General features: G+C 56.0%; 3 protein-coding genes across 3 annotated transcripts; 1 reads left to right on the top strand and 2 right to left on the bottom strand.

The window, feature by feature from the left end:
• Positions 1-1,162: 1,162 nt before the first annotated feature.
• On the bottom strand, positions 1,163-2,959 carry SRRD (SRR1 domain containing). Its single transcript, XM_062504265.1, has 7 exons — positions 2,823-2,959; positions 2,708-2,748; positions 2,491-2,627; positions 2,313-2,411; positions 2,068-2,222; positions 1,809-1,854; positions 1,163-1,533 (listed from the first exon to the last, which is right to left on the bottom strand). Exons 1-7 carry the CDS (start codon positions 2,957-2,959, stop codon positions 1,327-1,329), a joined length of 822 nt encoding a protein of 273 aa, XP_062360249.1. The 3' UTR covers positions 1,163-1,326.
• Positions 2,960-3,095: 136 nt separating this feature from the next.
• Positions 3,096-16,185, top strand: HPS4 (HPS4 biogenesis of lysosomal organelles complex 3 subunit 2). Its single transcript, XM_062504264.1, has 13 exons — positions 3,096-3,130; positions 4,305-4,395; positions 5,073-5,216; positions 6,224-6,331; positions 7,335-7,451; positions 7,577-7,671; positions 8,906-8,978; positions 9,632-9,665; positions 10,235-10,331; positions 10,766-11,645; positions 13,905-14,037; positions 14,323-14,431; positions 16,014-16,185. Exons 1-13 carry the CDS (start codon positions 3,096-3,098, stop codon positions 16,183-16,185), a joined length of 2,088 nt encoding a protein of 695 aa, XP_062360248.1.
• Positions 16,186-20,633: 4,448 nt separating this feature from the next.
• ASPHD2 (aspartate beta-hydroxylase domain containing 2) lies at positions 20,634-24,794 on the bottom strand. The gene is made up of 3 exons (XM_062504617.1): positions 23,915-24,794; positions 21,569-21,682; positions 20,634-20,743 (listed from the first exon to the last, which is right to left on the bottom strand). Exons 1-3 carry the CDS (start codon positions 24,792-24,794, stop codon positions 20,634-20,636), a joined length of 1,104 nt encoding a protein of 367 aa, XP_062360601.1.

Genomic DNA, 24,794 nt, shown 5'->3' with positions numbered 1-24,794 from the left:
TCATCGACATGGCCAAGTGAGGCAGCTGGGTGCTCACCTCGCTGCAGAGCCTCACAGACATGGCCAAGTGAGGCAGCTGGGTGCCCACCTCGCTGCAGAGCCTCATCGACATGGCCAAGTGAGGCAGCTGGGTGCTCACCTCGCTGCAGAGCCTCACAGACATGGCCAAGTGAGGCAGCTGGGTGCCCACCTCACTGCAGAGCCTCACAGACATGGCCAAGTGAGGCAGCTGGGTGCTCACCTCGCTGCAGAGCCTCATCGACATGGCCAAGTGAGGCAGCTGGGTGCCCACCTCGCTGAGGAGCCTCACAGACATGGCCAAGTGAGGCAGCTGGGTGCCCACCTCGCTGCAGAGCCTCACAGACATGGCCAAGTGAGGCCCTGCTGGATTGAGTCACCCCCCAGGAAAAGCCTCCAGGTAAACCTTAGAATAAACAAGTTCCAGGTCTGTAAATAGTTACAGTGGAGCTGGATGCCAGGTTTTATTGGAAGAGCTGTTCAGGCAGTGGCAAGAGGATGGAGGGCTGGACTTCCTGACCTCAGAGCCCAGGCTAAGGGAGAAAAAGCAGTGCTGAGACTGGTAATTGCCACTTGAGATAGATGTTTACCAGCAGGTTTGGAGGGATCACATTCCCTGCTCCAGCCAGAGTGAGGGCTGGCCTAGCTGAGTCCCCTGAGTCTAGTGACAGATGTCACAGCTTGTGCTGCCCGTGTGCTGTGCTGGCAGTGAGTTACTGTCCCCACAACATCCCTCACACAGTGGGCTCCTCTTTGCTGCACACAGCCAGGTCCTGTCCCAGCTCCCTCTGCTTGCTGTAGGATTGCAGTGGTTTAAGAGCACAGAGGTGAGGGAAGGAGTCCTAAGGCTTTTTTTTCCTGGAGGGAGCTGACCTGGTTGTTCTCAGAACTGATCAAGAGCTGATCTTGGCAGCTGAGAGCTTTTTCCAAGCATGCACTGGGAACTAGACCTAAATACCTCCCACTGCACAGCCCTCAAATAATTTCCCCTTCCTGATGCATTGAAATGTGTTTAGGACAGGGAAATACCTTGAATTGTTATGGAAGGGGAGGTCATCAAAGAGCAGTCACTGCAGTGCAGATGGTTCTCAAGGCAGGTTTTGGAGGAATTAGGTTGCTGTATTCAGTGGGTGTAAATCAAAGCTCAGCTTTACTTTTTATTAAACAAGATACAAAAATGTCCCATCACCTCAGAATTCAGGTGCTGCCACTTTTGACAGAGCCTGATGCCACTTGAGCTCCACATCAGCTGCACAGAAGCTTCCATGGGAAGAGATATGGATCCCAGCCCTGCCACCACAGGCATGGTCAGGACTTGGCAGTAGGTCCTTCCCCCTTCCTGATGATCTCCAGGTCTTCACAATCTTGGTACATTGGCTCCTCCACAAAGTCCCAGACCTCCGGGGAGAGCTCCTGCAGTTTATCCAAGGGAAACCAGTGCACGGAGGTGTCATTGAAGGTGTCCAGGTAGCGGGGGTGACTGGGGAATGCCACTTCCTCCACTCCTTTCAAGACCTAAAGATCATTTGGGGAAAAAACCGACAGTGCAGAAGCCCCTTCCTGCAAAGCTGAGCCAGTGAGGATAAGAATGGTGTTACATTACCCTCAGCCCCTGTGTGCAGGATGTTCTGCAGATGTTCAGCAATCCTAAAGTGATTAGCTTTTATATTACAGTGTCTAGGAAAAAGGTTTTAAAAAGAATCCTCCTTTCCAATTGCATTTCATTTCCTTTCTCATTAAAAGGTGTGTTGTCAACATGAAACAATGATGTTAAAACTGTTGCCTCATACCTTTGCTATGTAAGTGTAATCTCTCTCCAATATTCTGGACAGCAATCTGCAATAACAGAAGATGTCCACGTTACACACGATGTTCCTGTGGATTTAGATAGGTTTTCTACAGGGGACAGAGAAGGGGGGAGTGGGGTGACGACTGAAAACTTTATAGCAACGAAAATGCGCAGAACAGGGGAACTGCTGTCGGAAGCAATAAAAATCAAGAGGAAAGCAGGGTGGGAGACATTAGAGCTTGACCAGGGTCTGCCCAGACCTCTCCTCGATTCCTCGGAAGCTGTTCCCGATGATGACCAGCTTGGAGAGCGCCGCTGGGCTCCAGTTGCTCCACAGCAGGTTATTGTACAGGGCCTTCCCGCAGTGCACCATGTAGAACAGCGTGGCCGCACCCTGCACGCCGTGTTTCCCCTCCTGCCCGGGAACGGCCGAGCCCGTCACGGCCCGAACGCTGTCCGCAGTGCCCCGCGGATCCCGGGCGGTCTTACCCGGGGCTCTCCTCACCTCATTCTCCTGGAGCAGGCACAGCCCCAGCGCTCGCAGCGCCGTTGCCTCCCGCGCCGAGAAGGCTGGGTCAAACAGGGCACAGCGGGCGGGCGGCACCTACCGGGACACGGCGGTGTGAGCGGGGACCGGCCCGCTGCTCACCCCGCTGTTCCCCCCTCCCGGTGCCGGTGCTCACCCGCAGCTCGTCCAGCAGCAGCAGCAGGAAGGCGAGCTGGTACCGTGCGGCGGGGCAGCGCCCGAACCGGCCCAGCCCGTAGCACACGCAGCGGGCGGGCGGCTCCGCGGGGCCGCTCAGCGGGGCCCGCACGGCTCCTGCGGGCGGCGGGGTCAGCGCGGCGGTGCCGGGGCTCGCTGGCCCCGCTGTTCCCGCACCCCCCTCTCCCCGCACTCACCGGCGCTCGCCGCCCAGAAGCCGGAGCTCAGCAGATCGTCCCTGCGGGGAGAGCGCGGCGTTAGCGGGGCCAGACAGCGCCCAGCGGAGAGCGGACACGCGGACCGGGCACTCACCGCGCCTCTCGCAGCCGCCGCAGCACCGCTTCGGTTCCGGGACCACCTTCCTCTTCTTCTTCCTCCTCCTCCTCCTCCTCGCCCCGGCCCCGCCGCCGCCGCGCACGCCCCACTCGCCACCCCCCCGCCGCCGCCATGCCGTGCGCGGTCACGTGCGCGGTCACGGGACCGGGGGCGCTCCCGGAACCGGCGGCGGGAGCGAGCGGCGGGATCCCCGGAGCATCCCGGAACCGCCCGCAGCATCCCCGAGCCGGGCCGGAGCCTCCCGCAGCCATGGCCCGTCCCGCCGCGCCCGGCCCCGCGCCATGGTGAGCCCCTTCCCGTTCCCCGCTCCCCGCTCCCAGCCCCGTTCCCCGCTCCCAGCCCCGTTCCCCGCTCCCCTCTCCCAGCCCCGTTCCCCACTCCCAGCCCCGTTCCCTGTTCCCCTCTCCCAGCCCCGTTCCCCGTTCCCCGCTCCCAGCCCTCTTCCCCGCTCCCAGCCCCGTTCCCCGCTCCCAGCCCCGTTTCCCGTTCCCCGTTCCCCTCTCCCAGCCCCGTTCCCTGTTCCCCTCTCCCAGCCCCGTTCCCTCTTCCCCGCTCCCAGCCCCGTTCCCCGTTCCCCGCTCCCAGCCCCGCTTCCCATTCCCCGTTCCCCTCTCCCAGCCCCGTTCCCCGCTCCCAGCCCCGCTTCCCGTTCCCCGTTCCCCGCTCCCAGCCCCGCTTCCCGTTCCCCGCTCGCCGCCTCCCACCCACGCGCGCCGCTGCCCCGGGAAGCACCTTCGTCCCTTTGCTGATTGCTGTCCCCTCTCGTGGGTGAAGTTTGGCGGTCCCCGGGGCTCTGCAGCTCGGTGTCTGTCCGTGGGTCGCTCCAGGGCTGTGGGGCGGATCCAGCCTCTCGCTGCTGGCCCGGCAGGTTCCTCGGTGCCACCTTTGAGCCAGCCTTTGCTCCGGACCTGGGCTGTTCCTGCGGGAGAACTCCCGCACCGAGTTCGTTCCGACGTTGTGTCCTGGTGCTGACTGACAGGACAGGACAGGACAAAAATGTTATTGAATACGTGCGCTCGAGAAATTACGAGCAGAATGACATCACATCTTCAGAGGGACCCCACTGTCTCCTGCTCCTGCTGCAGGCAGCACCCAGGAGCTGTTTGGGGTGGATATGGGTAGGAATTCTTGATAATTATAATGATTATTGTACCCTCAGCACACGGGATTGTTATAAATTATCTGGTGTGCTGAGCGTACAATAGCTCACAAATCCACTTCTTCCACATGTCTGAGAGGTGGAGTTATAGAACCTCTTTTAAACTCACAAAACTGGTTAAATTTAGTAATGAGAGACCTTTTTGGTGCTGCTTTTGGGTGTAAACTCAGTGCGATTGTGCAAAGAGTCATAATACTTCCATTTGCAATAACCTTTTGTTGCTCTTCCAAAGAAATAGAAAGGAGAGGGAGAAGGGTAGCAGTTTTCAAATACACAATAATTTCTGTCAATATTTTTAGGTGGAATTATTTTTTCCTTTATGATGGCTCAAAAGTGAAGGAGGAGGGGGATCCTACGAGTGCTGGGATCTGTTATTTTTACCCTTCCCAGGTAATGTCTGCTTTATTTCATACCTGTAAAGGAGTGCTGATGGTTTTGGATTGGGAGGGGTGATTTGGATTAATCCTTACTTAGTAGTCACAAAAGTTCTAAGAAATTTTTTAAGAAATCCCGATTATCAATTAGCTCCAGGTGGAGCAGGGCTGGGCTCCATCAGGCTTGGGGTTTTACAGCAATGGAGTTACACTCTGCTCCCTCCCTGAGGAATGGGCCAGCACAGCCCAGGTCTGTCCTGGTGATGGAATAAACACACACAAGGCATGAAAGTTCCTCTCTGTAAGCCCCAGGCCCTTGTGCTGCCTGGAAAAAGCAATCCAATTATTTTTCTCCCAGAAATTTGCCTGTTCTACTGAGTTTGATTTATAGAATCCCAGAGCTGTTAAGTTTGGAACAGACCTTTGAAATCAAGTCCAGCCATGAACCCAGCACCCTCTTCATCACTAAACCATGTCCCCAAGTGTCACACCCACACATTTTCTGAACACTTCCAGGCATGGTGCATCCACCACTGCCCTGGGCAGCCTGTGCCAGTGCCTGACAACCCTTCCTGTATATTGAGTTAAAACGATAATTACTTTTTATTTATACCTAAAACCAGCAGTGATTTTTTTTTTTTTTTTTTTTTTTAGTTCTTTTAATGGGAAGTTAAATCCTTTGCTCCCTGACAGACCATCCCAGAGCAGCAGGAGCTGCTGTGTGGGCAGATGGCCGGGGTTGTTCGCTGCCTCACTGAGATCTCTGGGGCTCCTCCCAGCCTTGTCCGCCTCAGGAAGCTCAAGTTTGCCGTGGTGGTGGATGGAGACTTTCTGTGGGTGAGTTCAGCAGCTCTGGAGCAGTCACAGTGTGAAAACAGCCAGGGGCTGAAGGACTGGATGAGACAAAGAGGGTTTATTTTTCAGGGTGTGGGCTGCACTCAGGAAGAGCTAGGGAGAGTCCTTGCAGTGCAAAAATTTCACTGCAAGGTAACTTAAATTCTGTTTTCTGTGGCCTGGCAGTCGCTTCAGCTTCCTGCAGAAAAATTTCAAGTACCTCTTTTCTGTGCCCACACCCAAAGGGATTTCTTAAGATATTATTGGCCGGAAAAAGAGTCCCAAAATCCCAGACTGGTTTGGGTTGGAAGGGACCTTAAAGCTTATCTAGTTCTACCCCCTGCCACAGTCAGGGACATCTTCCACTGTCCCAGGCTGCTCCAAGCCCTGTCCAGCCTGGCCTTGGACACTTCCAGGGATGGGTCATAACGGGATTCCATGTGCTGCAGTTTGTAAGGACACAGTCACTGTTTGATAGTCTGCTTGTTCTTTTCTTCTGACCTTCAGCATGCCCAGAGCTTTGTCAGTGTCCTCAGGCATTTAGTATATAAAGAGCAGCATGTGGCAGTTGTGACAAAGTGCCCCAAACCATCCCCTGGGAACTGGGCTAAGGCCAGTCAGCTCCATTTAATTGGCACTGCTGCTTTTGTTTCAGCAACTCAAAAACTAAATTGAGCATCATCATAATATAAATAATGAGTTAATTTGAATATTTTGAAGTACTTAGTTTCAGGAAAATGTTCTCAGCTATTAAAGCACCAAGTTAGGTCATCTAACGTGGGAAGGGAGTATGTCTGAAGTGCTGCATTTCTGATATTTATTTATCCTGTCTGTGCCAGGACTCTTGTGTGGGTATGTTTGCATTTGCTTTTCCTGTGACTGTGATTCCAAGGGGTGTTTGCCTGCACAGAGTTGCCTGTCCTTGTGTGAAGGCGATGAGAGTTGCTCTTACTTGTCGTGCCCAAGTTCTGTCAAGCAACGTTCTCCATCCCTTGCTGTGTCTGCTGCAGGTTCTGGGCTGTGCTGTGGAGCTGCCTGACGTGAGCTGCCAGCGGCTCCTGGAGCAGCTCATCGGCCTCTTCACCTTCTACCAGGGCCCTGTGCGTGGGGCATACATGGTAATGAGGGGTTGGGGACATGGGGACATGGTGACAAGGGACTGGGGACATGGTAATGAAGGACTGGGGACATGGGGACATGGTAACGAGGGACTGGGACATGGTGACAAGGGACTGGGGACATGGGGACATGGTAACGAGGGACTGGGACATGGTGACAAGGGACTGGGGACATGGGGACATGGTAACGAGGGACTGGGACATGGTGACAAGGGACTGGGGACATGGGGACATGGTAACGAGGGATTGGGACATGGTGACAAGGGACTGGGGACATGGTAATGAAGGACTGGGGACATGGGGACATGGTAACGAGGGACTGGGACATGGTGACAAGGGACTGGGGACATGGGGACATGGTAACGAGGGATTGGGACATGGTGACAAGGGACTGGGGACATGGGGACATGGGAACATGGTAACAAGAGAGTGGGACATGGTGACAAGGGACTGGGGACATGGTAAGGAGGGAATGGGGACATGAGGACATGGTAACGAGGGACTGGGATGTGGTAATGAGGGACTGGGGACATGGGGACAAGGGACTGGGGACATGGGGACACGGTAACAGGGGACTGGGACATGGTAACAGGAGAGTGGGGTAACAGGAGACTGGGGACAGGGTAACAACAGTCTGGGACATAGTAACGAGGGACTGGAGACATGGCAATGAGAGACCTGGTAACGAGGGACTGGGGACACGGTGATTTTTGGGGAGATTTAAACACTTCCCAGCTCTGAATGTTCCTTTGTGTTGCCCTGCTCTTGCCAAGGGTCACACATCCAAGAAGTGGGACCTGGAAAAGTGACCATTGCTCTGAGGTCCTGTGGGGCTCTGCTGAACCTTTCCCAGATGTTCACCCTAAGCAGTTTCCCCCTCAGTATTGTCTCCCACCATTTCCTGACCTTATCCTGGCGGGCCCTGTCCCACGTGGATTGCATCTCCCATCCTAAGTGCATGGACACTTTGCAGTGACAGTGTGGGGGTTTCTGTCACCCACAGGCGTTTTCCCAGGAGAAGCTGAGCAGGGAGTGGGACAGGTACATTGAACACATCCAAAAAAACACTAGTGACCTCCACAGGATTTTCAATTCTCTCTGGCACCTGGACAAAACCAAGGTAAGAGCCTGTCCTCTGCAGTGCCTGGCTCTAGAGCTGCCCCAGTGCCACTGGGGTTTGTTTATTTGCTGCTTTGAGGTTTTCCAGGGTACTGTGGCCTCACTGCCCTGGTTCTCCCTGTCCAGGTGGATCCCCTGCTTTTGCTGAAGGCAGCTCTCATCCTGCAGACGTGCCAGCGCTCTCCCCATGTCCTGGCAGGCTGCATCCTCTACAAAGGCTTGTAAGTAATCAGGTGTTCCCTGGAGGGTTAAATCCACCCCTTTCCAGGGCTTGGATCCTGGAGTGCATCCAGGGAGCAGAGCGAGGGGTCAAGGACTGCTGTTGGTTATTGGCAGGAATATTGAGCTTCAGGCCAGGCAGTCCCTGTCTGTCTGTGTGTCACTGAGACTGAGTGGTTCATGGAATCATGGGATCATAGAATGGCTTAGATTGGAAGGGATCTTAAATCCCATCCTGTTCCGCCCCCTGTCGCAGCCAGGGGCACCTTCCACTATCCCAGGCTGCTCCAAACCTCATCCAACCTGGCCTTGGACACTTCCAGGGATCCAGGGGCAGCCACATCTTCTCTGGGTAATCTGTGCCAGGGCCTTCCTACCCTCACAGGGAAGAATTCCTTCCCAATATCCCATCTAGCCCTGCCCTCTGGCAGTTTGAATGCATTTGCCTCCTGTTCTGTCACTCCAGGCCCTTGTGAACAGTCTCTCCAAGGTTATCTGTGCTCATCACCATGAAGGAGTTCAAGACTTGGGTTTTGGTAGAAATCTGCTGGTTTTGATACTCAGCAGGATGTGAGGACTGAATTTCTGAGGCTTTTTAGGGGGAAGTCACCAAGGAAAAGGGAGATGAGTGGATGTTGTGCTTTCCCAGCTATGCTTTCCCTGCAGATGTGCAGCTCAGTGCAGGTGTGTCTGTGTGTCCCTGGGTTTGTCTGACGTGCTGGCCAGGACCACTGTACTGACAGGAAATGAACAGGGGGATGAGCCAGGATTTCCCACGAGAAATTCCAGCTTCAATCAAAGATGACTGAATGACTTCAAGGAAAGCCTCCAAGGTGGCCTTGAAAGACAGGAGGTGGGGAATTCCGAGAATTCCTTGGCAGCAGGACTCATGTGCCATTTTCCTTTGGCATCAACTGTTCCAGTGACACCTTTTACGAGCACTGGAAATGTGCCAGAGGTAGAGCATCTGCCAGGGAGTGACCTCATAGCTGCAGGCAGGACACTGGAGTGAGTCACTGCAGCACCTGAGAGTGCAGGCACCTGGACATTTGACTTGAGGAGGGACCTGGGAGCCTTGTCCCACACCAGAGTGTGTCTCTTTGTGTCTCTGGTCTGTCTGGTAGAGATATTTTGTCACCAAACGTCATTATCAGAGTTCTCTGAACTGATGGTCTCTTAAGTTCCCTCTCAAGCGAAACTATTCTCTGTTTCTCTGACTTTCCTTTGTCCTTTCAGGATTGTGAGCACCCAGCTGCCACCTCCACTCACTGCCAAAGTCCTCCTGCAGGGCAGCGAGTCCCAAGGCCAGGTAAGGTACTGAGCACATTCCCTGCAAGCAGATTCCTGTAAGGATGTGGTGTGGGAGCTCTTGTCCCACAGTTCTGCATGTGTCACCACGGGGAAAGACAAATTGGTGGTGCTTAAAGCTTTTATTAGTCATGATTGAAAAAGGTTCCAAGACTTCTGCACTAGGAATTAGGTTTTTTTTTTATGTCTTTAACTTACTGAATTTGTGAGTTCTCATTTATGTGATGTTTTGACTGGCTTTTTACACAAGTTTTGGTATTTACTGGGAAATCCACCAGATGAGTGTCTGAAAGGAACAAACAGCAGTTATCATTTGCCTTAAAACTTGTCAAAAATTATTTATGTGATCAAGATCTTCTATAAAAAAGCTATCAGTACACAGATATGAAGGCAGCCTTTGCTGTTCTTCTGCTTGAATAAAGGGTGTTTCTGTACCCTGAGCAGGTGGTGATGATAAATCTGGGCTCTCTCCTGACTTTTAGATGTATTTTGGTTCTTGGGAAGGTCCCCTTGGCTTTGAGTGCTCCCTAAGACAAAAACCCTTCCCAGCGTTTGCTGGGGGGTCTGCTGTGGCCTTGGGGAACTGGGAGGATGACAGAGGTGTCCTGGTGTCTCTGATCTGTCCCCAGAGCTGATTCTTGGCTTTTGTTGCAGAGTGACCCTGGAGCTGAGGAGCTTCAAGAGCCTGGTGAGCATCCAGCTGCATCCTATGGGCTGCCTTCCTTGCATGGGAGCACAAGCTGGTTCTCTGGGATTCACAGAGAATCCCAGACTGGGATTGCTGGACTATCTCCAGAATATCCCAGAGGGTGTTGCTGCCACCAGCCAGCCTGTGCTGTGTGATCAGATCCGGCTCCTTCTGCTGGGTTTGCTCTTTTGGGTTTTATTCCAGTTCTGCAGATTCCCAACCACGCCTGCCTTAATTCCAGTTCCCCACGTGGCCACTTGGCCACTGCCAGGCCATGACAACAGATGGCTGGTGCTTGCAGTCCAAACCTCCAGCCATCCCCACTTAGCATCAGTGTGGGGATGATCTGCCAGGGTGGAAACACTGAGGGGAACTTTAACTGTGCATGAAGGATATGAGTAGGATGGCAAAATGCTGGAAGGGTGGGAAAAGGCTGCCCAGCTCAGCTGGGATGCAGGATCAGGGCAGGCCTGCAGCTCCTGCACAAGCCTTTGGGCTGATGAGGTTTGGTTTCTGTTTTTAAGCTGGGACATGTTTGTTGACTCCTCACTCCTCCCCTGCTCTTGCAGAGTCTCTGCTGCCGCCGGGTGTCCGGATCATCCCGGTGTTCCTCACAGGAGAGGAAGTCTCCGTGCTCCGGGACTTCCCAGTGGAATGGATGGCCAGGTAGGAGCCCAGCCTGACCTGGGGGCAGAATTTGCAGCAGGAGCACACACGAGGCACTGTGTCCCTGTTGCCATTGTCACTGTTTTCCCTAGAGCTAACTCAGGCTCTGACACTGCATTTGGAGCTGCCTGAGGCCTCTCAGGCTGGGCAGAATTTCTGTGTCCATATCCCTGCTGTGAGCAGCTGTGATCTGTTGTCCCTCAGCTCACAGCACTGCTTTGTGGACAAGTGAGGGACATTGCCAGGAGCCTGCAGTGTAAGATTCCCAGGCTTTTCACCTGTGTTAGATCTTGGCCCATCCTTTTCCCAGGTGTCTTTGTAGCAGGGGATGGATCAGCCATTGATCAGTGCCAGGAGCCAGTGGGGTTATCAGCTATGGGATAACTCCACACAGGTCCTGCTCAGTGTTTAATCCTCTTTTCATCTCCCACTAGGTCACCCATGTCCCCAGCAGGCCCCGGAGGAGAGGAGAGTGCTCTCTGCTCCCAGTCAGTTCCAGAATCAACAGGAGCTCTTGAAAACCAAGCCCTGGATGGAATCTCTGTGCAGGAGTCCCATGAGGATGCTTCAGGCACACCTGCCCCAGGAGATGCTGTGCAGTTGGGCAGCCCTGCAAGTCCTCTGATGGACTTCTCTGGAATGGGAGCCGGCTCAAGGAATTCTTCAGCTGCAAAACTGAGTGGAGCAGGCAGTGAAAGCTCAGAGCTCAGCAGGAAAACGTCCTTCCCCTCAGAGAGCGACACAGAGCAGCTCCCAAGCCCTTCCTCACTCCAGACTGAATGTGCTTGGACTACAGGTCCATACCTGGAAGGCTTTTCCTTTCCCAACCCTTACTCCTGGGAGCAGGAGAGCAAGGACACGGCGGAATCCCCTGCAGATTCTGATGCTGGTCACTGTGCTTCCCAAAATTCCCTTTCAGTCAGCCACAGTCCAGTTGTTCCCTCTCCTGCCAGGGAGCTGAGCAGAAGAAAATCCAGTGAGCAGGACAAGCCATGGAGTGTGAGCCAGGACCATGTGTCTGGAGGAAGTGACAGCACAGCTGGTGACCAAATGTGGGGCTTGGATTGTCCAGGCCCTGCTGGACACGCACAGCTCCAGAGTGGAAGGCAGCTGCTGCTCCCAGGGGTTCAGGAGGCTCTGCCCGGTGACCCTGCAGGGGACAGGCCGTGTCCCAGCAGCAGGGAGGACAGGCTGGGTAGCAGAAGCAGTGAGCCAGCCCAGCTGAGCCTCTATGTTCACTGCATCCAGGGGCTGGTGCTGTCACTGCTGGCTGAGGAGCAGCTGTGCCGGGACCACCGCGCCGTGGAGGATGTGGTGAGTGGGAAACCTCTGCACTGCTGGGGGGCACGGGGGTCACAGCTGAGGAGGGAGCATTGAATCGTGCTCCCCATGCCTCCGTCACCTGCTCGGAGCTGTGCCAAGCTCCGGGCTCAGCAGCCGTGGCTGCGTGGGAGCTGTCGGAGCGAGCGGAGCGGGGACAGCCGCGTCTCACAGGCAGCTCCCGGTGCTGCTGTTGTCTGGCAGTGCCGGCACCGGAGCAGAGCTGTGTGGGTGTGACAGACACCCGCGGGCTGCCAGGGGCCCGCGCTGGAGCTGGGATTTGCTGGGGATCCCCGTCAGCTCGGTGCTTTTTGGGAAGCGAGGATGGTTCTGTTAAACCCCCGCCCTGCGCGTCACCGCCTCTCCCTCGGGGAGCACCGCAGACAGACCTGGAGAGGTTCCCTTGGCTGTGGGAGCCTCCAGGCTGCTCCCCGGGAATGGGGAGAGGGATGCCGTGTGGCCACTGCGCCCGGGTAACAACAGAACAATCCCAGATTTCCCTATGGTAGGGTTTGGGTGCCCAGGCTCCCCTGTGAGCAGAGCTAATAGTGCTGCAGGGACAGGATGTGCCAGCCCCCCATCTTTCCTGGGAAGCATCAGCTGCAGAGCTGCTGCCTGGCCTCTGCCTCCCTACCAGGAGCTGAGTCAAAGCTGCAGAGCCCTGTTTGATATGCCAGTTGCCATAGGAACAACCTAATTTCCTTACCCAGCCAGACTGGAAGGTGGAGGGAAGCTCAGACTAATGCAGAGCTTCAAGGTTGCTCCTTCCCCTCCGGGCGGTGGGACACCTGGGACCCCGGGAGCTGGGGAATGTCTGCTCTGCACAGCAGGGCTGGTGTGCCTGGGTTGGGGTTGCTGCCAAATCAGCTGAGCCCAGATGATGCAGCTGGGGCCCTTTGCACCAGACATGGCACTTTGTCCCCTTTCTGCTGGTCTGGAACAGCAGGGGGGGACACAGGCAGGTGGGAATTGTCACGCTGGAGAGTGGAATCCCTATTGCACAGCTCATTTTCCTTGGTAGCTTGCCCTGGGGCTGACAAGCTCTCCTTCCGTTCCGGTTCCTCTTTTCCCAAACATCCTGCTTCCATCTTAGATACCCTTCTTTTGGATCTCACCAGAACTGCACTGTCACACAACTTGGATTTCAGCTGGGACTGGGCTCTTCTGCTGCACCCTCCCATGGGTGCAGGTGTGTTATTCCTTAGGAGAGGTGCCCTGCATGTCCCACTGTCCCAGAAGGGAGAGCAGTGCTTGAGGAGGTGCAGCTGTGCTCTGCTGCTGATGGATTTGAGGCACAACCTCAGCTTGTCTGTGCCTTTGTTTATCTGTAGGTTAAAAACGACCCTCAGCTCTTAGGGATGTCAAAGCTGTGTTATAATTAATGTTTTTTTGAATGCTTTGAGGCCCCCAGATAACACCAAAGAAGGGTAAAATATGCTACTTGTGCAGCTGTGAACCTCTGGGAGGGCGGGTTCTATCCCAGACTTTCCCTGTGGAGTGGGAGGCTCTTGGCCTCGCCTCCTGCTGCTCTTTAGGTCTTATCCCTCCATTTCACTGCACAGAAGGGAAAATCTGTGCTGTGACAGGGGTCAAGGGCAGGCCAGGCACTGCTGTCCTGCTGAACAAAGGCTTGATCCTCTCGCCAGTAGGATAAAGCACATTGGCAGGATGAGGATTATGGAATTAATCTTCCCAGGAGTGGTGGAGGACTCCTGCCTGTGCCGTGCCTGTGTCCAGGGAGCCTCAGCATGGTCAGGGCCTCTGGGCTACTGAAAAATCCATCCAGAACAGCAGCTTGGCATTCATTCAGTGCTTTGTTGTGTGTGTTTGTACTGCCCGGTGTAAGCAAAGGAATGTCCCTTGCTGGGGCTGTAAATCATGTGAAATGAGCCCTGGAGAGTAATGGTTGATGGTAAATTAATGAGGCCTTGAATTTTCCTGTAATTAGTAGCATCAGGTGGCTTAATGGCTGCTTTTCATATTGGAGGGCCCTTTCCTGAGTCGTAGAATCCCAGACTGGTTTGGGTTGGGAGGGATCTTAAAGCCCATCCTGGTTGCTCAGAGCTCCCTTCACCTTGGGAGCTCTGTGACTCCCTCTGTGCCAAAATTTCCCAGACATTCTAGGTGGAAGCCTGGACAGCAGAGCGGGGAAGGGTCCTGTCCTTCTGTCACCTGAACTGCCTCCAGCACCTCCTTGAAGCCCAGGTGAGGCATAGGTGAGGCTCTGAGCTTTCCCTTTCCCTCTGCCTGCAGTACCACAGCAGCCTGGCCTCCCTAAACGGCCTCGAGGTTCACCTGAGGGAGACTCTGCCCAAGGACTCCTCAGCCTCAGCCAGGACAAACTACAGCTTCACACACTATGACTGTATCCAGAACATCCTCACAGGTGAGCTTTCATCTTCTGTAGGAGGGAACAGTGAGGAGAATGGGGTTTATGGGAACCATTTCTCATGCCTCAGACACCTTCTCGGGAGCATTTCTCAGCAGAGCTCCCACCACAGAGCCCAGATCAAAGGCACTTTTGGGAGAGCTTTGTTGGGATGGAGGGTGTCCCCAACCTATTCTACAGGTGTCCAGGGTGTGTGGTGAGCTCCAGAGCCTTTTCCTGCTCAGTGAGCAGGGACACACTGCAGAGTGGTTTTTTAACACCCTCTTTTCTCCTGTTGTGCAGCCAACTTGCCCCACACCCCCGGGCCCCTGGACCGGCACTTCCTGAGGGCAGCCACACTCATCCACTCTGACTTCAGCCAGCTCCCCACGGCCTCAGAAGTGATCATCAGGTAAGGGCTGCTCACAACCCTCCTGTCCCAGGCACAGGGGTGGTCACAGAAGGGCAGAACCCCTTTCCAGGCTTGCCTGGGTTTTGACACAGGTTGTGATCACACCCAAGGACCAGTCACGTGGCTTTATTCCATAAGTTTGCTTTGATTTGTGGGTTCCTTCCTGCTCTGCCTGAATGTTGAGAGGTTTCAGTGGCACCAGGAGGGTGGACTGAGGGCACAGCTGAGTGGTGCCATGGCTTGGATTAAGATGCAACACTCACACAATTGCCAGTTCCTGGCACCATAAGGTTCTAAGACGCAGTTTTAAATTTAGCTGTTCCTAATAAAATTGTGTCTCGGCAGGGAGCCAAAGGCTCCCAGAATTGGCAACCTAGATATTGTTTTCTTGCATGGCTTGTTGGGTTGGAAACACACTGTGATATGTGTGGCAAACTCAATTGTGATGCGCCAGGCAGAATGTTCTTATCACAGCCAGAGCCCTTCCCAAAATCCAGGGCTTTTCCTGACACCCATGGTCATGGCTGAAGTGGACACCCCTTTCCTCAACTGAGCTGGGAGTGCACAGATTCCACCTGCCTGGTCCTGCTTGTTTGCCCAAACCATGATGAATTAAAGATGCTCCTGGGAATTACACAGTTTCACTGCTCTGGCACCGCTTGCCAAGGGAATGTGAATCACACACTTCAGTGCTGGAGAACTCCTTGTTCAGCATGAGCTTCACTGGCTCCTTAAATCCAATCTAAACTGACTGGCTAAGCTGGTGTGTTCCCTGTTACCCCGAAAAAAGCAACTCCATGTGTGAATCAGCCTGAGTAACAAGATGACTAAAACTGCTTTCTTTTATGGAGAGTTGTCACAGAAGGGTGTCAGCAAACATAGCAGTTGCTGCTTTCCTCCTTCAAGGAGGAATCCAGGGTCCTTGGCTTTGCTCCCTGCCAGCCCTCCTGCAGGGAATACTCTGGGAGGGGGAATTCTAAGTCTTAATTAATGTTTTTGATCATAGCTTTGGTGGTTACTGAATCTGACTCTTGTCTGAGCTTCATCACAGCTGTGACTGAACACCATGGTTCCTGCTGCAAGGTGCTGTGCTGGGATTTGGTTGTGGCCAGCAGCAGTGGGAGAGGAGGGATGTCAGGCACAAGAGCGTTCCAGGCTTGTGGTGTCCTGGGCTGGGCTGGCAGCAAGGGCAATCTTGGGAGTGTGGCCACACACAGAATCCCAGAATCTAATTTGGAAAAGCCCTCCCAGACCATCGTTTCCAACCTGTGACCAATCCCCACCTTGTCACCCAGTCCAGAGCACTGAGCTGGACTCAGTCACAGGTTGGACTAGATGGTCTTGGAGGTCTTTCCCAAACAAAATGATTTTGTGATAGCCCACTTTCCCTTTTAAGGATGCCAGGACTCTTTAGAAGGAGTGTCTGGTTCCCTGTAGCTTTCAGGGGTTTGGTGCCTGTTCAGCTCCATGTTCCTGTGCTGAGACACCTGAAACTTCCTCTCAAAACTTGAGAGCCCTGTGCCCAGCTGTGAATCTTGCCCAGAGCTGTCAATCTGACCCCTGCCTTTCCCTGCCCCTCCAGAAACGCCTCCACAGCTGTGTATGCCTGCAGGAATCCAGTCCAGGAGACCTACTTCCAACAGCTGGGAGCCCCACTCCGCAACTCAGGCATCCCCAACCCACATGACAGTGCCTTCAGCCTGCCCAGCAAGGCCAAGCAGAAGCTGCTGAAGCATGGGGTGAACCTGCTGTGAGCTGCTGTGCTCGGAAAACAGCTCAGCCCTGTGGAATGTTCATCTCCAGTAAGGAAAATCTCAGCTGTTCATGCCAACAGAGGCAGGAGGCCCTGCCCTGCCTCTGTGGAGTCTCCAGCCTGCCTGGCCCTGAGGAAGGGACGGTCCTTGCCCTGTCCTGCAGCACGTTTTGGGCCAGTACAGGTGTCATTGACAGCATTTACCAAAGACTGAGGACAGAACGCAGCATCTTGGGGTGCTTGGTTTACATGGACTTTACAGGGACTCTCTTGGTGCTCTGCAGACTCCCCACGTGCCTTGATCTGAGGTAAAGCCTCACCTTGCTCTGAGTTACACAGCACCCAGGCAGCGCTGGCTTTCAGAGATGTCAGTCAGCCATTTTCTGTGCCTGCATTTGCCCTGGTCAGACTTTGGCTTTATTTATATCCCTTAATCCATGGGAATGATCCTGCCATGACCTAGTGCCTTACTTTGGTTAGTGCCTGCCTGTTCTCACACGGCAGTAGAACAAGAGCTGCAGAGCTCACAATCCCCCTTTGGCTGCTCCCAGAAGGTTTTTATGTCATAGGTGACTCTGGAGAGATGTCCCTGTCCCTCCACACCTCCCTGGTCAGTGATGGTCCAGCCCAGCCCTGCTTTCCTTGTGCCCACTTGGACATGCAGGGGCTGGTGATGGTGGTGCCAAGTGTCCCTCAGCCTTGTGCTTTGTCCCTTCTGCTGCAGGACCTCACTTCACTGCTCTTACTGCTGTTTGCCCACACCCTGCAGACCCTGAAGCTGCCTCTGAGCTGATGGAACCAAAGAGGTTTTGTATCCCCTCAGCAGCTGTTCCCTTTCTGCTGCAGTATCTCCAGTCAGTGGTGGCCAGGGGGGGCCTGTGGTGGCTGCTTAGACTGAGGGATGGATACCTGTGTTTGGCTGGGCTTGGAACCTGCTGCTGGTGCAGACACACCCCTTAGTGTGACTGTGGAAATAAAGGAGTCTCAGGGCTCATCCCAGCACTCTGTGTCAGCAGCCAGAGTCACGTTATTGTCACATTTGTGGTTCCTGGTGTCATGGCTGGGTTCTCAGAACTGTTCCCTGTTTAGCTCCGTGCCAAGGTGTTTCCTGCAGTGCTGGGGTTGAACAGGGAGAGCCTGTTGGTTCAATCATTCTTGCAGAGCAGCTGCTTGGAAGCTTCCTGAGGGCTAGATGTGTGACTGATGTCACTAAGAGATGGTAAGCAGAGACATCAACGTGGGCAGGTGCTGAGCAGGCTCATGCCAGCATCAGAGCTGGGCACGGGAAGGTCACCACTGCCACAGCTTCTGATCCCACTCCAGCACAGACAGTTCCCAAGGTCACTCTGCCATGCCAGGGCTGCTCCACAGCCATTGCTGGGAATTTCAGAGGACTCCAGAGGATGAGCCAGTTGCTTGCTCAGGGCTGGCTGGGCACAGGCCTGGCAGCTGAGGAGGTGTTTCAGCAGGAGCAGAGTTGTGTGGCACTGCTCCCATCCTGGGCATGGAAGGACTGTCAGGAGTCTGTTGGCAGCGTAGGAGTGAAAACTGTGAGAAGCCTGAGCTGGAGCCACCCTGGTGACCTCCTGCTTCAGTGACATCCATGTGGAAGATGGCACAAGATAAGGCGCTGCTTCCCTGGTGACTTCCCTTCACACTTCCACTGGGTGATGGACAAACTGCTCTTGTTCTGGAGGAAGCACAGGGAACATTGTGAGGAAGAACATCAGGGATGCTTCACGGGGTGGGAGGGGGCAGGAGGGATGAGGGTTGTGTGCTCTGGGATCCCTGCTCAGCTGAACCAAGCGACCCCTCTGGGAAATGCTGCTCTGCCTGTCCCTTCTGTGCCCTCAGCAGATCTGGGTTCCCTCTGCAATTCCCAGGAGAGGAAACCTTGGAGCACTAGGAACAGTTCCAGCCTGCTCTGCTCCCCAGGAAGATCTGCCTGGATCCTGCCTGGGCGCTTGGGAAGTGGTTGTGTGTTCTAACAAGAAACACAGAGAAGTGGAAGGAAAAGCCTGAGAGGGACAGGAGGGAGATTTGGCACAGCAGCAAAGCACAGGCACGATGGATGCTGCTGCCTGCTGTCATCAGGGATCTTCCACTGCAATCTGCTGAGCCGTCTGCCGGCCGGGAACAGCTGGGCTGGCTCTGCTCCTTCAGCTACTCGGGCTGCATCTGCCCACCCAGCCCCTGCCTGGCCACCCAGCCCACGCCTGCCCTGTGCTGGTCAGGAGGGAACAGCACCCAGAGAGCTCTCAGCCCACGGGGTGATGACTGTGCTGGAGAGGATGCTTAAAAATGGGGCATTTTGAGCATCAGGAGATGAGGAGTAGCTGAGTACTGCCAGGGAGGGCCAGGGGGGCTCTGGGGAGCAATTTCTGCCCTCCAAGCTGGCTTTGTTCTTAAGCGGGTGAGGCGTTGGTTTTCAGGCAGTTGGGTGGGATTCGAGCAGCACCCTCTGCCCTGGGGCTGCTCCTGGGAAGCTGCTGCCTTTGATGCATCAGTGCAGACAGCTGGAAGCAATTCCTGAAATGGTTTGTGGATGCTCTGGCAAGGCTGATGGCTTCTGTGGGGCGTGGGGAGCTTCAGGCATGCAGCTGCTCCTGGGGATGGCTGGAGACAGTCTCTGCTGCCCTGGGCCAGGCAGCAGGGCTGGAACCCACAACTGTGCCCCACTGGCAGGCAGAATATGCGGGAGATGTTCCCTGTGCTCCTTGGTAGCCTGGGCTTCACTGACATCACAGAATCCCAGAACGGTTTGAGTTGGAAAGGAGCTCAAATATCTATTTACAAGGATTCACCCACGAGACCAGGTTGCTCAGGACCCCATCCAACCTGGCCAAGTCCAGGTCTGGGAGGCTGTAACTGGTCAGGACAGAGTTTCCATGGGTTGGGCATTTTCGAGCACTACCCTCACTCACTGTACCACTGGCAAACAGGCCCATGCCCCCTCCAACCATGCAGCTCCTGCTCTTTCCAGGTCATTTTTCCCCACCAACAGCCAGATAAGCAGAACCCAACCCCTCAGTGTTTGCTTGACCCTTGACTCATTAGAGCAGCAGGCAAAGCCCGTTCTGTTTCCAGCACAACTGTTTATTGATAATCTTTGCTTATCCACTGTATGAATGTTACCAACCTTTGGACAGAGCCAGCCTGCTTCCCCAGGGCCTGTGTCCAGGTAGCCAATGCGTGTAGAAATCATGCACTTCAGGTAGTCTGTAACAAGACGGGTGTAAAAAATATCTCAGATGTATTTGAAATCTCTGCCTTATCTTGCAATCGAATCACTGAAAAGTCTGTAAAGAAGTTGTTGGGGAATAGGGCTGGTCCCTCCCGGGCAGGGCAGGGAGATAAAGGATCCCCAGCCAGAGCTGTCAGCATCCACCACACACTGTGCTTTGGGGGGGTTGTTATAAACCAGCCCCCAGACCCCAAAGAGACCCTGGTGCTGGGGGACTGCAGGAAAAGGGTGGTGGTCCCTGGGTGGGCAGGACCCCAGGGTGGGGGATCATTGCTCAGGCTGCAGAATTAACTCCCCTTGGGAGCCTCTCCTGTGGTGGTGTCAGGTCCGTGGGAGCTGCTGCTGTGTGTGCCTGCCCTGGCTTGAGGAAAGGAGAAGATGGAGCAGCAGAAGGAATGGTGACCTCCTTTCTTCCTACAGACAGACAAAACCCCCATTCTCTGTTCCCAAACAGCATCCCTGCCCCTGCAGGGCCTCCCAGCTGGAGCTGGGAAAACTGAGGGTTGCAGATAGAGCAAGGAAGGGATTTGGGCAATTGCTAATGCCCAAAATGGTCAGACTGAAGAGCACGACTGCGTGTGCTGTTCCCTCAGCAGGGTGGAGGTCAGGGCTCCTGCCTTGCTGGGCTGGCGATGGACTCTGCTCCCTGCCTGGGTGACAAAAGGGGTCTCTGAGAGCAGGAGGGCTGGGGAGCCCCAGCTGGTACAGGGAGGAGGAAACAGGAGTCCTAGGACGGCTCTTTGTGGGCAGAGCTGTGCCCTGCCCGCCACATCAGACCCAGCCTGGGGGAGCACAGTGCCCTTGGCAGCCCCCAGTGTCCATCTGTCCGTCCATCCAGGACCGCAGCCAGGCAGGGCAGGCCGGTTGGCTGTTATGGTGTGTGTGTGTGTTGTTCCTTTGATGACCACGAGAAAAAATTTACATTACATTCAAACGAGCACCCTTGGGTTTGTTACTCTACTTCTGAACACCGCAAAACACAGTAGCAACAGAACACGAAGGAGCAGGGGGGGCAGCGAGCCCCAGCAGGGCCGAGGCGCCGGCGCTTGGAAAAGAATCCCTGAAGCCAACAATGGAGGAAGGAGATGGGCACGGATACACGTCACAGTTTCCATTTACAAGACCCCCGGGAGGGAGAACCGAGGCCGTGTGCCGGGAGAGGCCCCGGCCGAGCTGCCCTGAACCCACCAGGCCGGGCAGCGCCGTCATCGTCCCGGCGCGAAGATGAAGTCGAGGGCTTGGCGCTCGGCCGCGGCCACGTTGGGGTGCCACAGGTCCACCATGAACACCACGCGGGGACCTTCCTCCGGGGCACCTGCAGGGATGGAAGTGCAGGGTGAGGGTGTGAAGAACAGCTGGGAGCTCCTCCCTGCCAGGGCTGCTTTGGGCACCCGGAAGGTTCCTGAGGCAGGGTCTCCTTGCAGCTCTGTCGTGAATCTGTGCGGGGAGTGGCTGCTGTGCCACTCCAGCCTTCCTGGCTCTGCACGGAGCTGTGCTTCCCGATCCTGCAGTAGGTCTGATGTGGAAGCAACAGCTTTTGTTCTCCCACTCTCTCCACACGTTCCCCTGCGTAGAACAGCTCTGCCTGATGCTTTTATGCCACGGGCGACTAATGCCGGCTAATCCAGGAGAGCTGGAGCGGAACAGCCTCCGTCAGCGATGGAGGGAGGAACAATCCAGCGGGCGTGAGGCTGTTCCCCAGCGTGGGAGACAAAGGAGAGCTGGCACGTCAGCACCGATCTGCAACAGGGCCAGAGGAGGCCGAGGCCGTGGCATCGCAGCCCTGCAGAGCTCGGTGATGAAGGAAGCTGAGCTGCTATGGCGGGGACAGTGTCAGCAGGCCCTGCGCTGGGCTGGGAGTGCTGTGACAGCACCACGAACAAAGTCAGGATGGGAGCAAGCAGGGGCTGGCTGAGGGAGCTCCAGGGAAGGGGTTGCAGGATACCCCAGCGCCCTGAGGCAGAGGGAGCGTGGTCATGGGGAGCCCTGCCATAGCAAGGACAGGGCTGCTCCCACCTAGGGACAGGACACAGTGCCCTGCTGGGGCAGGAGAAGGGACTGGGCGTGGGTGCCTCCCCCAGCTCGTCCCCTGTCCCCGACACCAGAGGGGACACCACGAGGCTCCGCACACTGAACTCACCTTCGTGGAACGCCGTGTGCAGGAAGGAATCGTCGAAGAGCAGGCACCGGCCCTCAGCCCAGCACTGGGGCTCGCCCCCCACCACCAGTTCGCAGTTGCTGGGCGTCTTCAGACCTTCAGGAACAAAGAGAGAGGACAGGGAGGGTCAGGCCGTGCTGAGTTCCCTGTGGTGGGGCAGCAGGGAGCTAAGAGTGAGCTCCATGTGAACCCCACGCTGCTGCTGAGGGGCCGCTTCCCTGCAGGGAGTGACCCGAACCCCAAACGCGGAGCAGCTCAGCCCCTGCGCACTCTCCGTCTGCTCCCTCCTGCTCTTTCACTGTCCCCAGCAAGCTTGGCACCGCAGGCACTACTTTCATATCTGGAGCAGCTTCCCAGTCCCCAGAGCCCACGGCCCCGAGGTGTGCACAAGGGAGCCAGGCTCCTGGGATATTTTCCAACTTCAGGACCAAAGGCAGATCCTGCCTGCTCCTTCCTCCAGCCCTGCAGCGATGACCCTGCCCCAGGTCAGGCTGGGGGACCAGGAATTGTACTGGGGCTGGAAAATGGGCTCAGTTGTGTCTCTGCCACAAGCTCTCCATGGACCTGCCCCATCTCTCAGTCCCCACCCAAGGTGCTGCCTCAGGGTGACCCATAGGGCTGCAAGGACAGAAATCCAGGGGAAACAGCTCTGTGAGGGCCACATGAAGGACAATCATAGAAATAAAATGGGTCTTCTCTTAAAATACCAGCACAAGCCAAGGCAGTTTGACAGGGGTTGATCACATCAACTCCTGCACCGGGGCTGTCACCACGCACAGTGCTGGGGACGCTGGAGCTGCTGCAGAGCCATCCTGCCCTGAAGATGCAGCCATGGCAGAGAAAAGGGTCAAGGCTCACGTGGCTCCCAAAAGGTAACGATGCAGCAAACAAGCAGGATGGATCCAAGAGCGATGCCAAACCCAGCAAGCACAGCAGGGACTCCCAGCTGCCCAGCAAAGCTGGGACTACAAAGCTGCTGTTTCAAAGGCTGCAAAACCCAAAGCCATTTCCCTGCGCAACAACTTCAGCTGGAGATGCTGGAACAGGGAAGCTGAGCTGCTGGGGGATGCGGGGGGGGGAGCAGCCTGCAACCCTTCCATCCCCCCCACACACCCTCAGGATGCTGCCCTGGCCTGTGAATGCTGCCTGTGCCTGGAGTAAATCCTTGGGAGTGCCTCGCCCTACTGATGACTGTGCTGTCTTTGCAGATCGAGCTACCTGAAAGGGCAGGTTGTGTCTTAAACACAACGCTGGGCACAGCAAGAGCTGCGTTCCCAGCACCAAGGTGGAGGTACCAGTCTGCTCCTGGCCCAGTGCAGAGTCCCAGAGGAGGGACAAGCAAATGACCCATGTCCTTCCTCTGCCCAGGGTGTGTGTTCTCCAGCTGTGCTCACCTGAGCCCACTCGGACATCACTGCTTCCTCCCAGGAACCTCTCCCCGCTCAGCCCCTCATGAGGGGAGCACATCCCCCAGCACCCCAGAGAAAGGGGTCAGTGACAGGCTTCCTCCTGGCACCAGCAAGGGCAGATCCCCGCTGCCCAGCAGCTCCTGGGCTCAGCTCTGAAATCAATTGCCATTCCAAACAAATGGCCAGCACTGCCTGGGTGTGTTTACCCGAGCTGTTGGCTGAACAGGCGCGGTTGGTGTTTGCCAGCAGGGCCCGTGCGGTGCCTCCCCCGGCACGGTCGGTGCTGTGCCAGCCCGGCCATCTGTGCCGTGTGGGCTCTCCCCGTCCCTGCCCGCCGAGCGGGGAGCACTGTGCCATCAACCCAGCGTCTGACCCACCGCAGGGGACACCCCAGGAACCACCCCCACCCTCGCTTGCAGCTTTGCAAACCCCAAAGCAGTATCTCTGCTCCCATTCACCCATGTCCCATGCACAGCACCCGAGATTCCAGGAGAGGGGAGCTGTCAGTGGCACAACACAGTCGTGGAGCAGCACCCCGGGCTGCCCTACATCCCGGGATGGGAGAGGAGCCTGCCTGAAGAGAGGGGGATGTTCAGAGACCCCTAAGTAAAATCAGCCCTGTATTGCACACCAGCAAGAGTCCACAGCCTTGCGTCAGCAGGAGGAGGAGGTGAAGTGAAACCCTCCTCCTGCTGATCTGGAGACCCTGGGTATACGAGGAACCCAGGGACTGAGCACCAACCTCTCCTCAGGAGGCTGTCACCACCAAAACCCCCAAAACCTCCATCAGGCCCAAGCACAGCAGGTCTGAGCCCCAAGAGCATGGGGTGCCAGAAGCTTTTTCAGGGCTTCTGCACCCAGACGTGGCCACAGCCCTCCACATCCTCCCGACACGTGAACCATGGCACCGGACACTCACCGAGGTGGCAGCGGATGCGGATGTTGGTGGGCCCGTAGTGCTCGGCGATGACCGTGCCTGGGCTCAGCACAGAGATGCAGGCGTTCCCAAAGACATTGTTGCCAATGCAGGTACGGAGGCTCCCGAGCAAGCGGTACGTCCGTGGGCATCTCCGGCAGTTCCTGGGCACGCACATGCCCTGGTTCACCAGGTAGAAGGTGAACCACTCCCCGCTGGGCGTGCTGTTCATTTTCCATCCTTGCGGGAGGCTGCAGTTTGAGAACGCCTTGTACAGGGTCTCAAACTCGCACAGGATGGTCTGGAAGTTGCGCTCCAACAACTCCACGTCGTGCTTTTGAGCGTCCCGGGAGAAGTAGGGCGTAGTGGGCAAGTCGGGCAGGAAGAAAACTTCTGGCTTCTGGATGGAAGGCCGGCTGTTGAGGTAGCGGCCCTGCTCACGGATGCCCTTGTGGATCCTGCCCATGCCGGACCAGGAGTAGCGCTTGGCGTACTCCTGCAGGTTGTGGTAGAGTTTCTGGTTGAGGCCGTCGTGGTGCGAGCAGCGCACACACTCGGGCGACTGGCAGTACACGAACCCGTTCTGCACCCCGTTGGCCTCGGCGCTCTGCATCAGCGCGTTCACCGTGGCGTAGGCGCGGGGCTGCTCCCGCCCCACGTGGTAGCAGTACCACACGAAGAGGACCAGCAGGCAGGCGACGGCCACCAGAGCCGTGGCGTCGCAGTCGCGGAAAGACTGGATGCCGGTGGCGATGAAATCGCGGAGTCCATCCAGGGACCAGCTCCAGTCCATCAGCCACTCCAAAGACATGGTGGTGGTGCTGGGGGTGTGCAGCGGGGCCCGGCGGTCACTGCTCGTGGGGCTCAGGGGCACCCACACCAT

The sequence above is a fragment of the Cinclus cinclus genome, chromosome 17 (assembly GCF_963662255.1).
Source record: "Cinclus cinclus chromosome 17, bCinCin1.1, whole genome shotgun sequence".
NCBI classification, from domain to species: Eukaryota; Metazoa; Chordata; class Aves; order Passeriformes; family Cinclidae; genus Cinclus; species Cinclus cinclus.
This window is presented reverse-complemented; position numbering and strand designations above follow the sequence as displayed.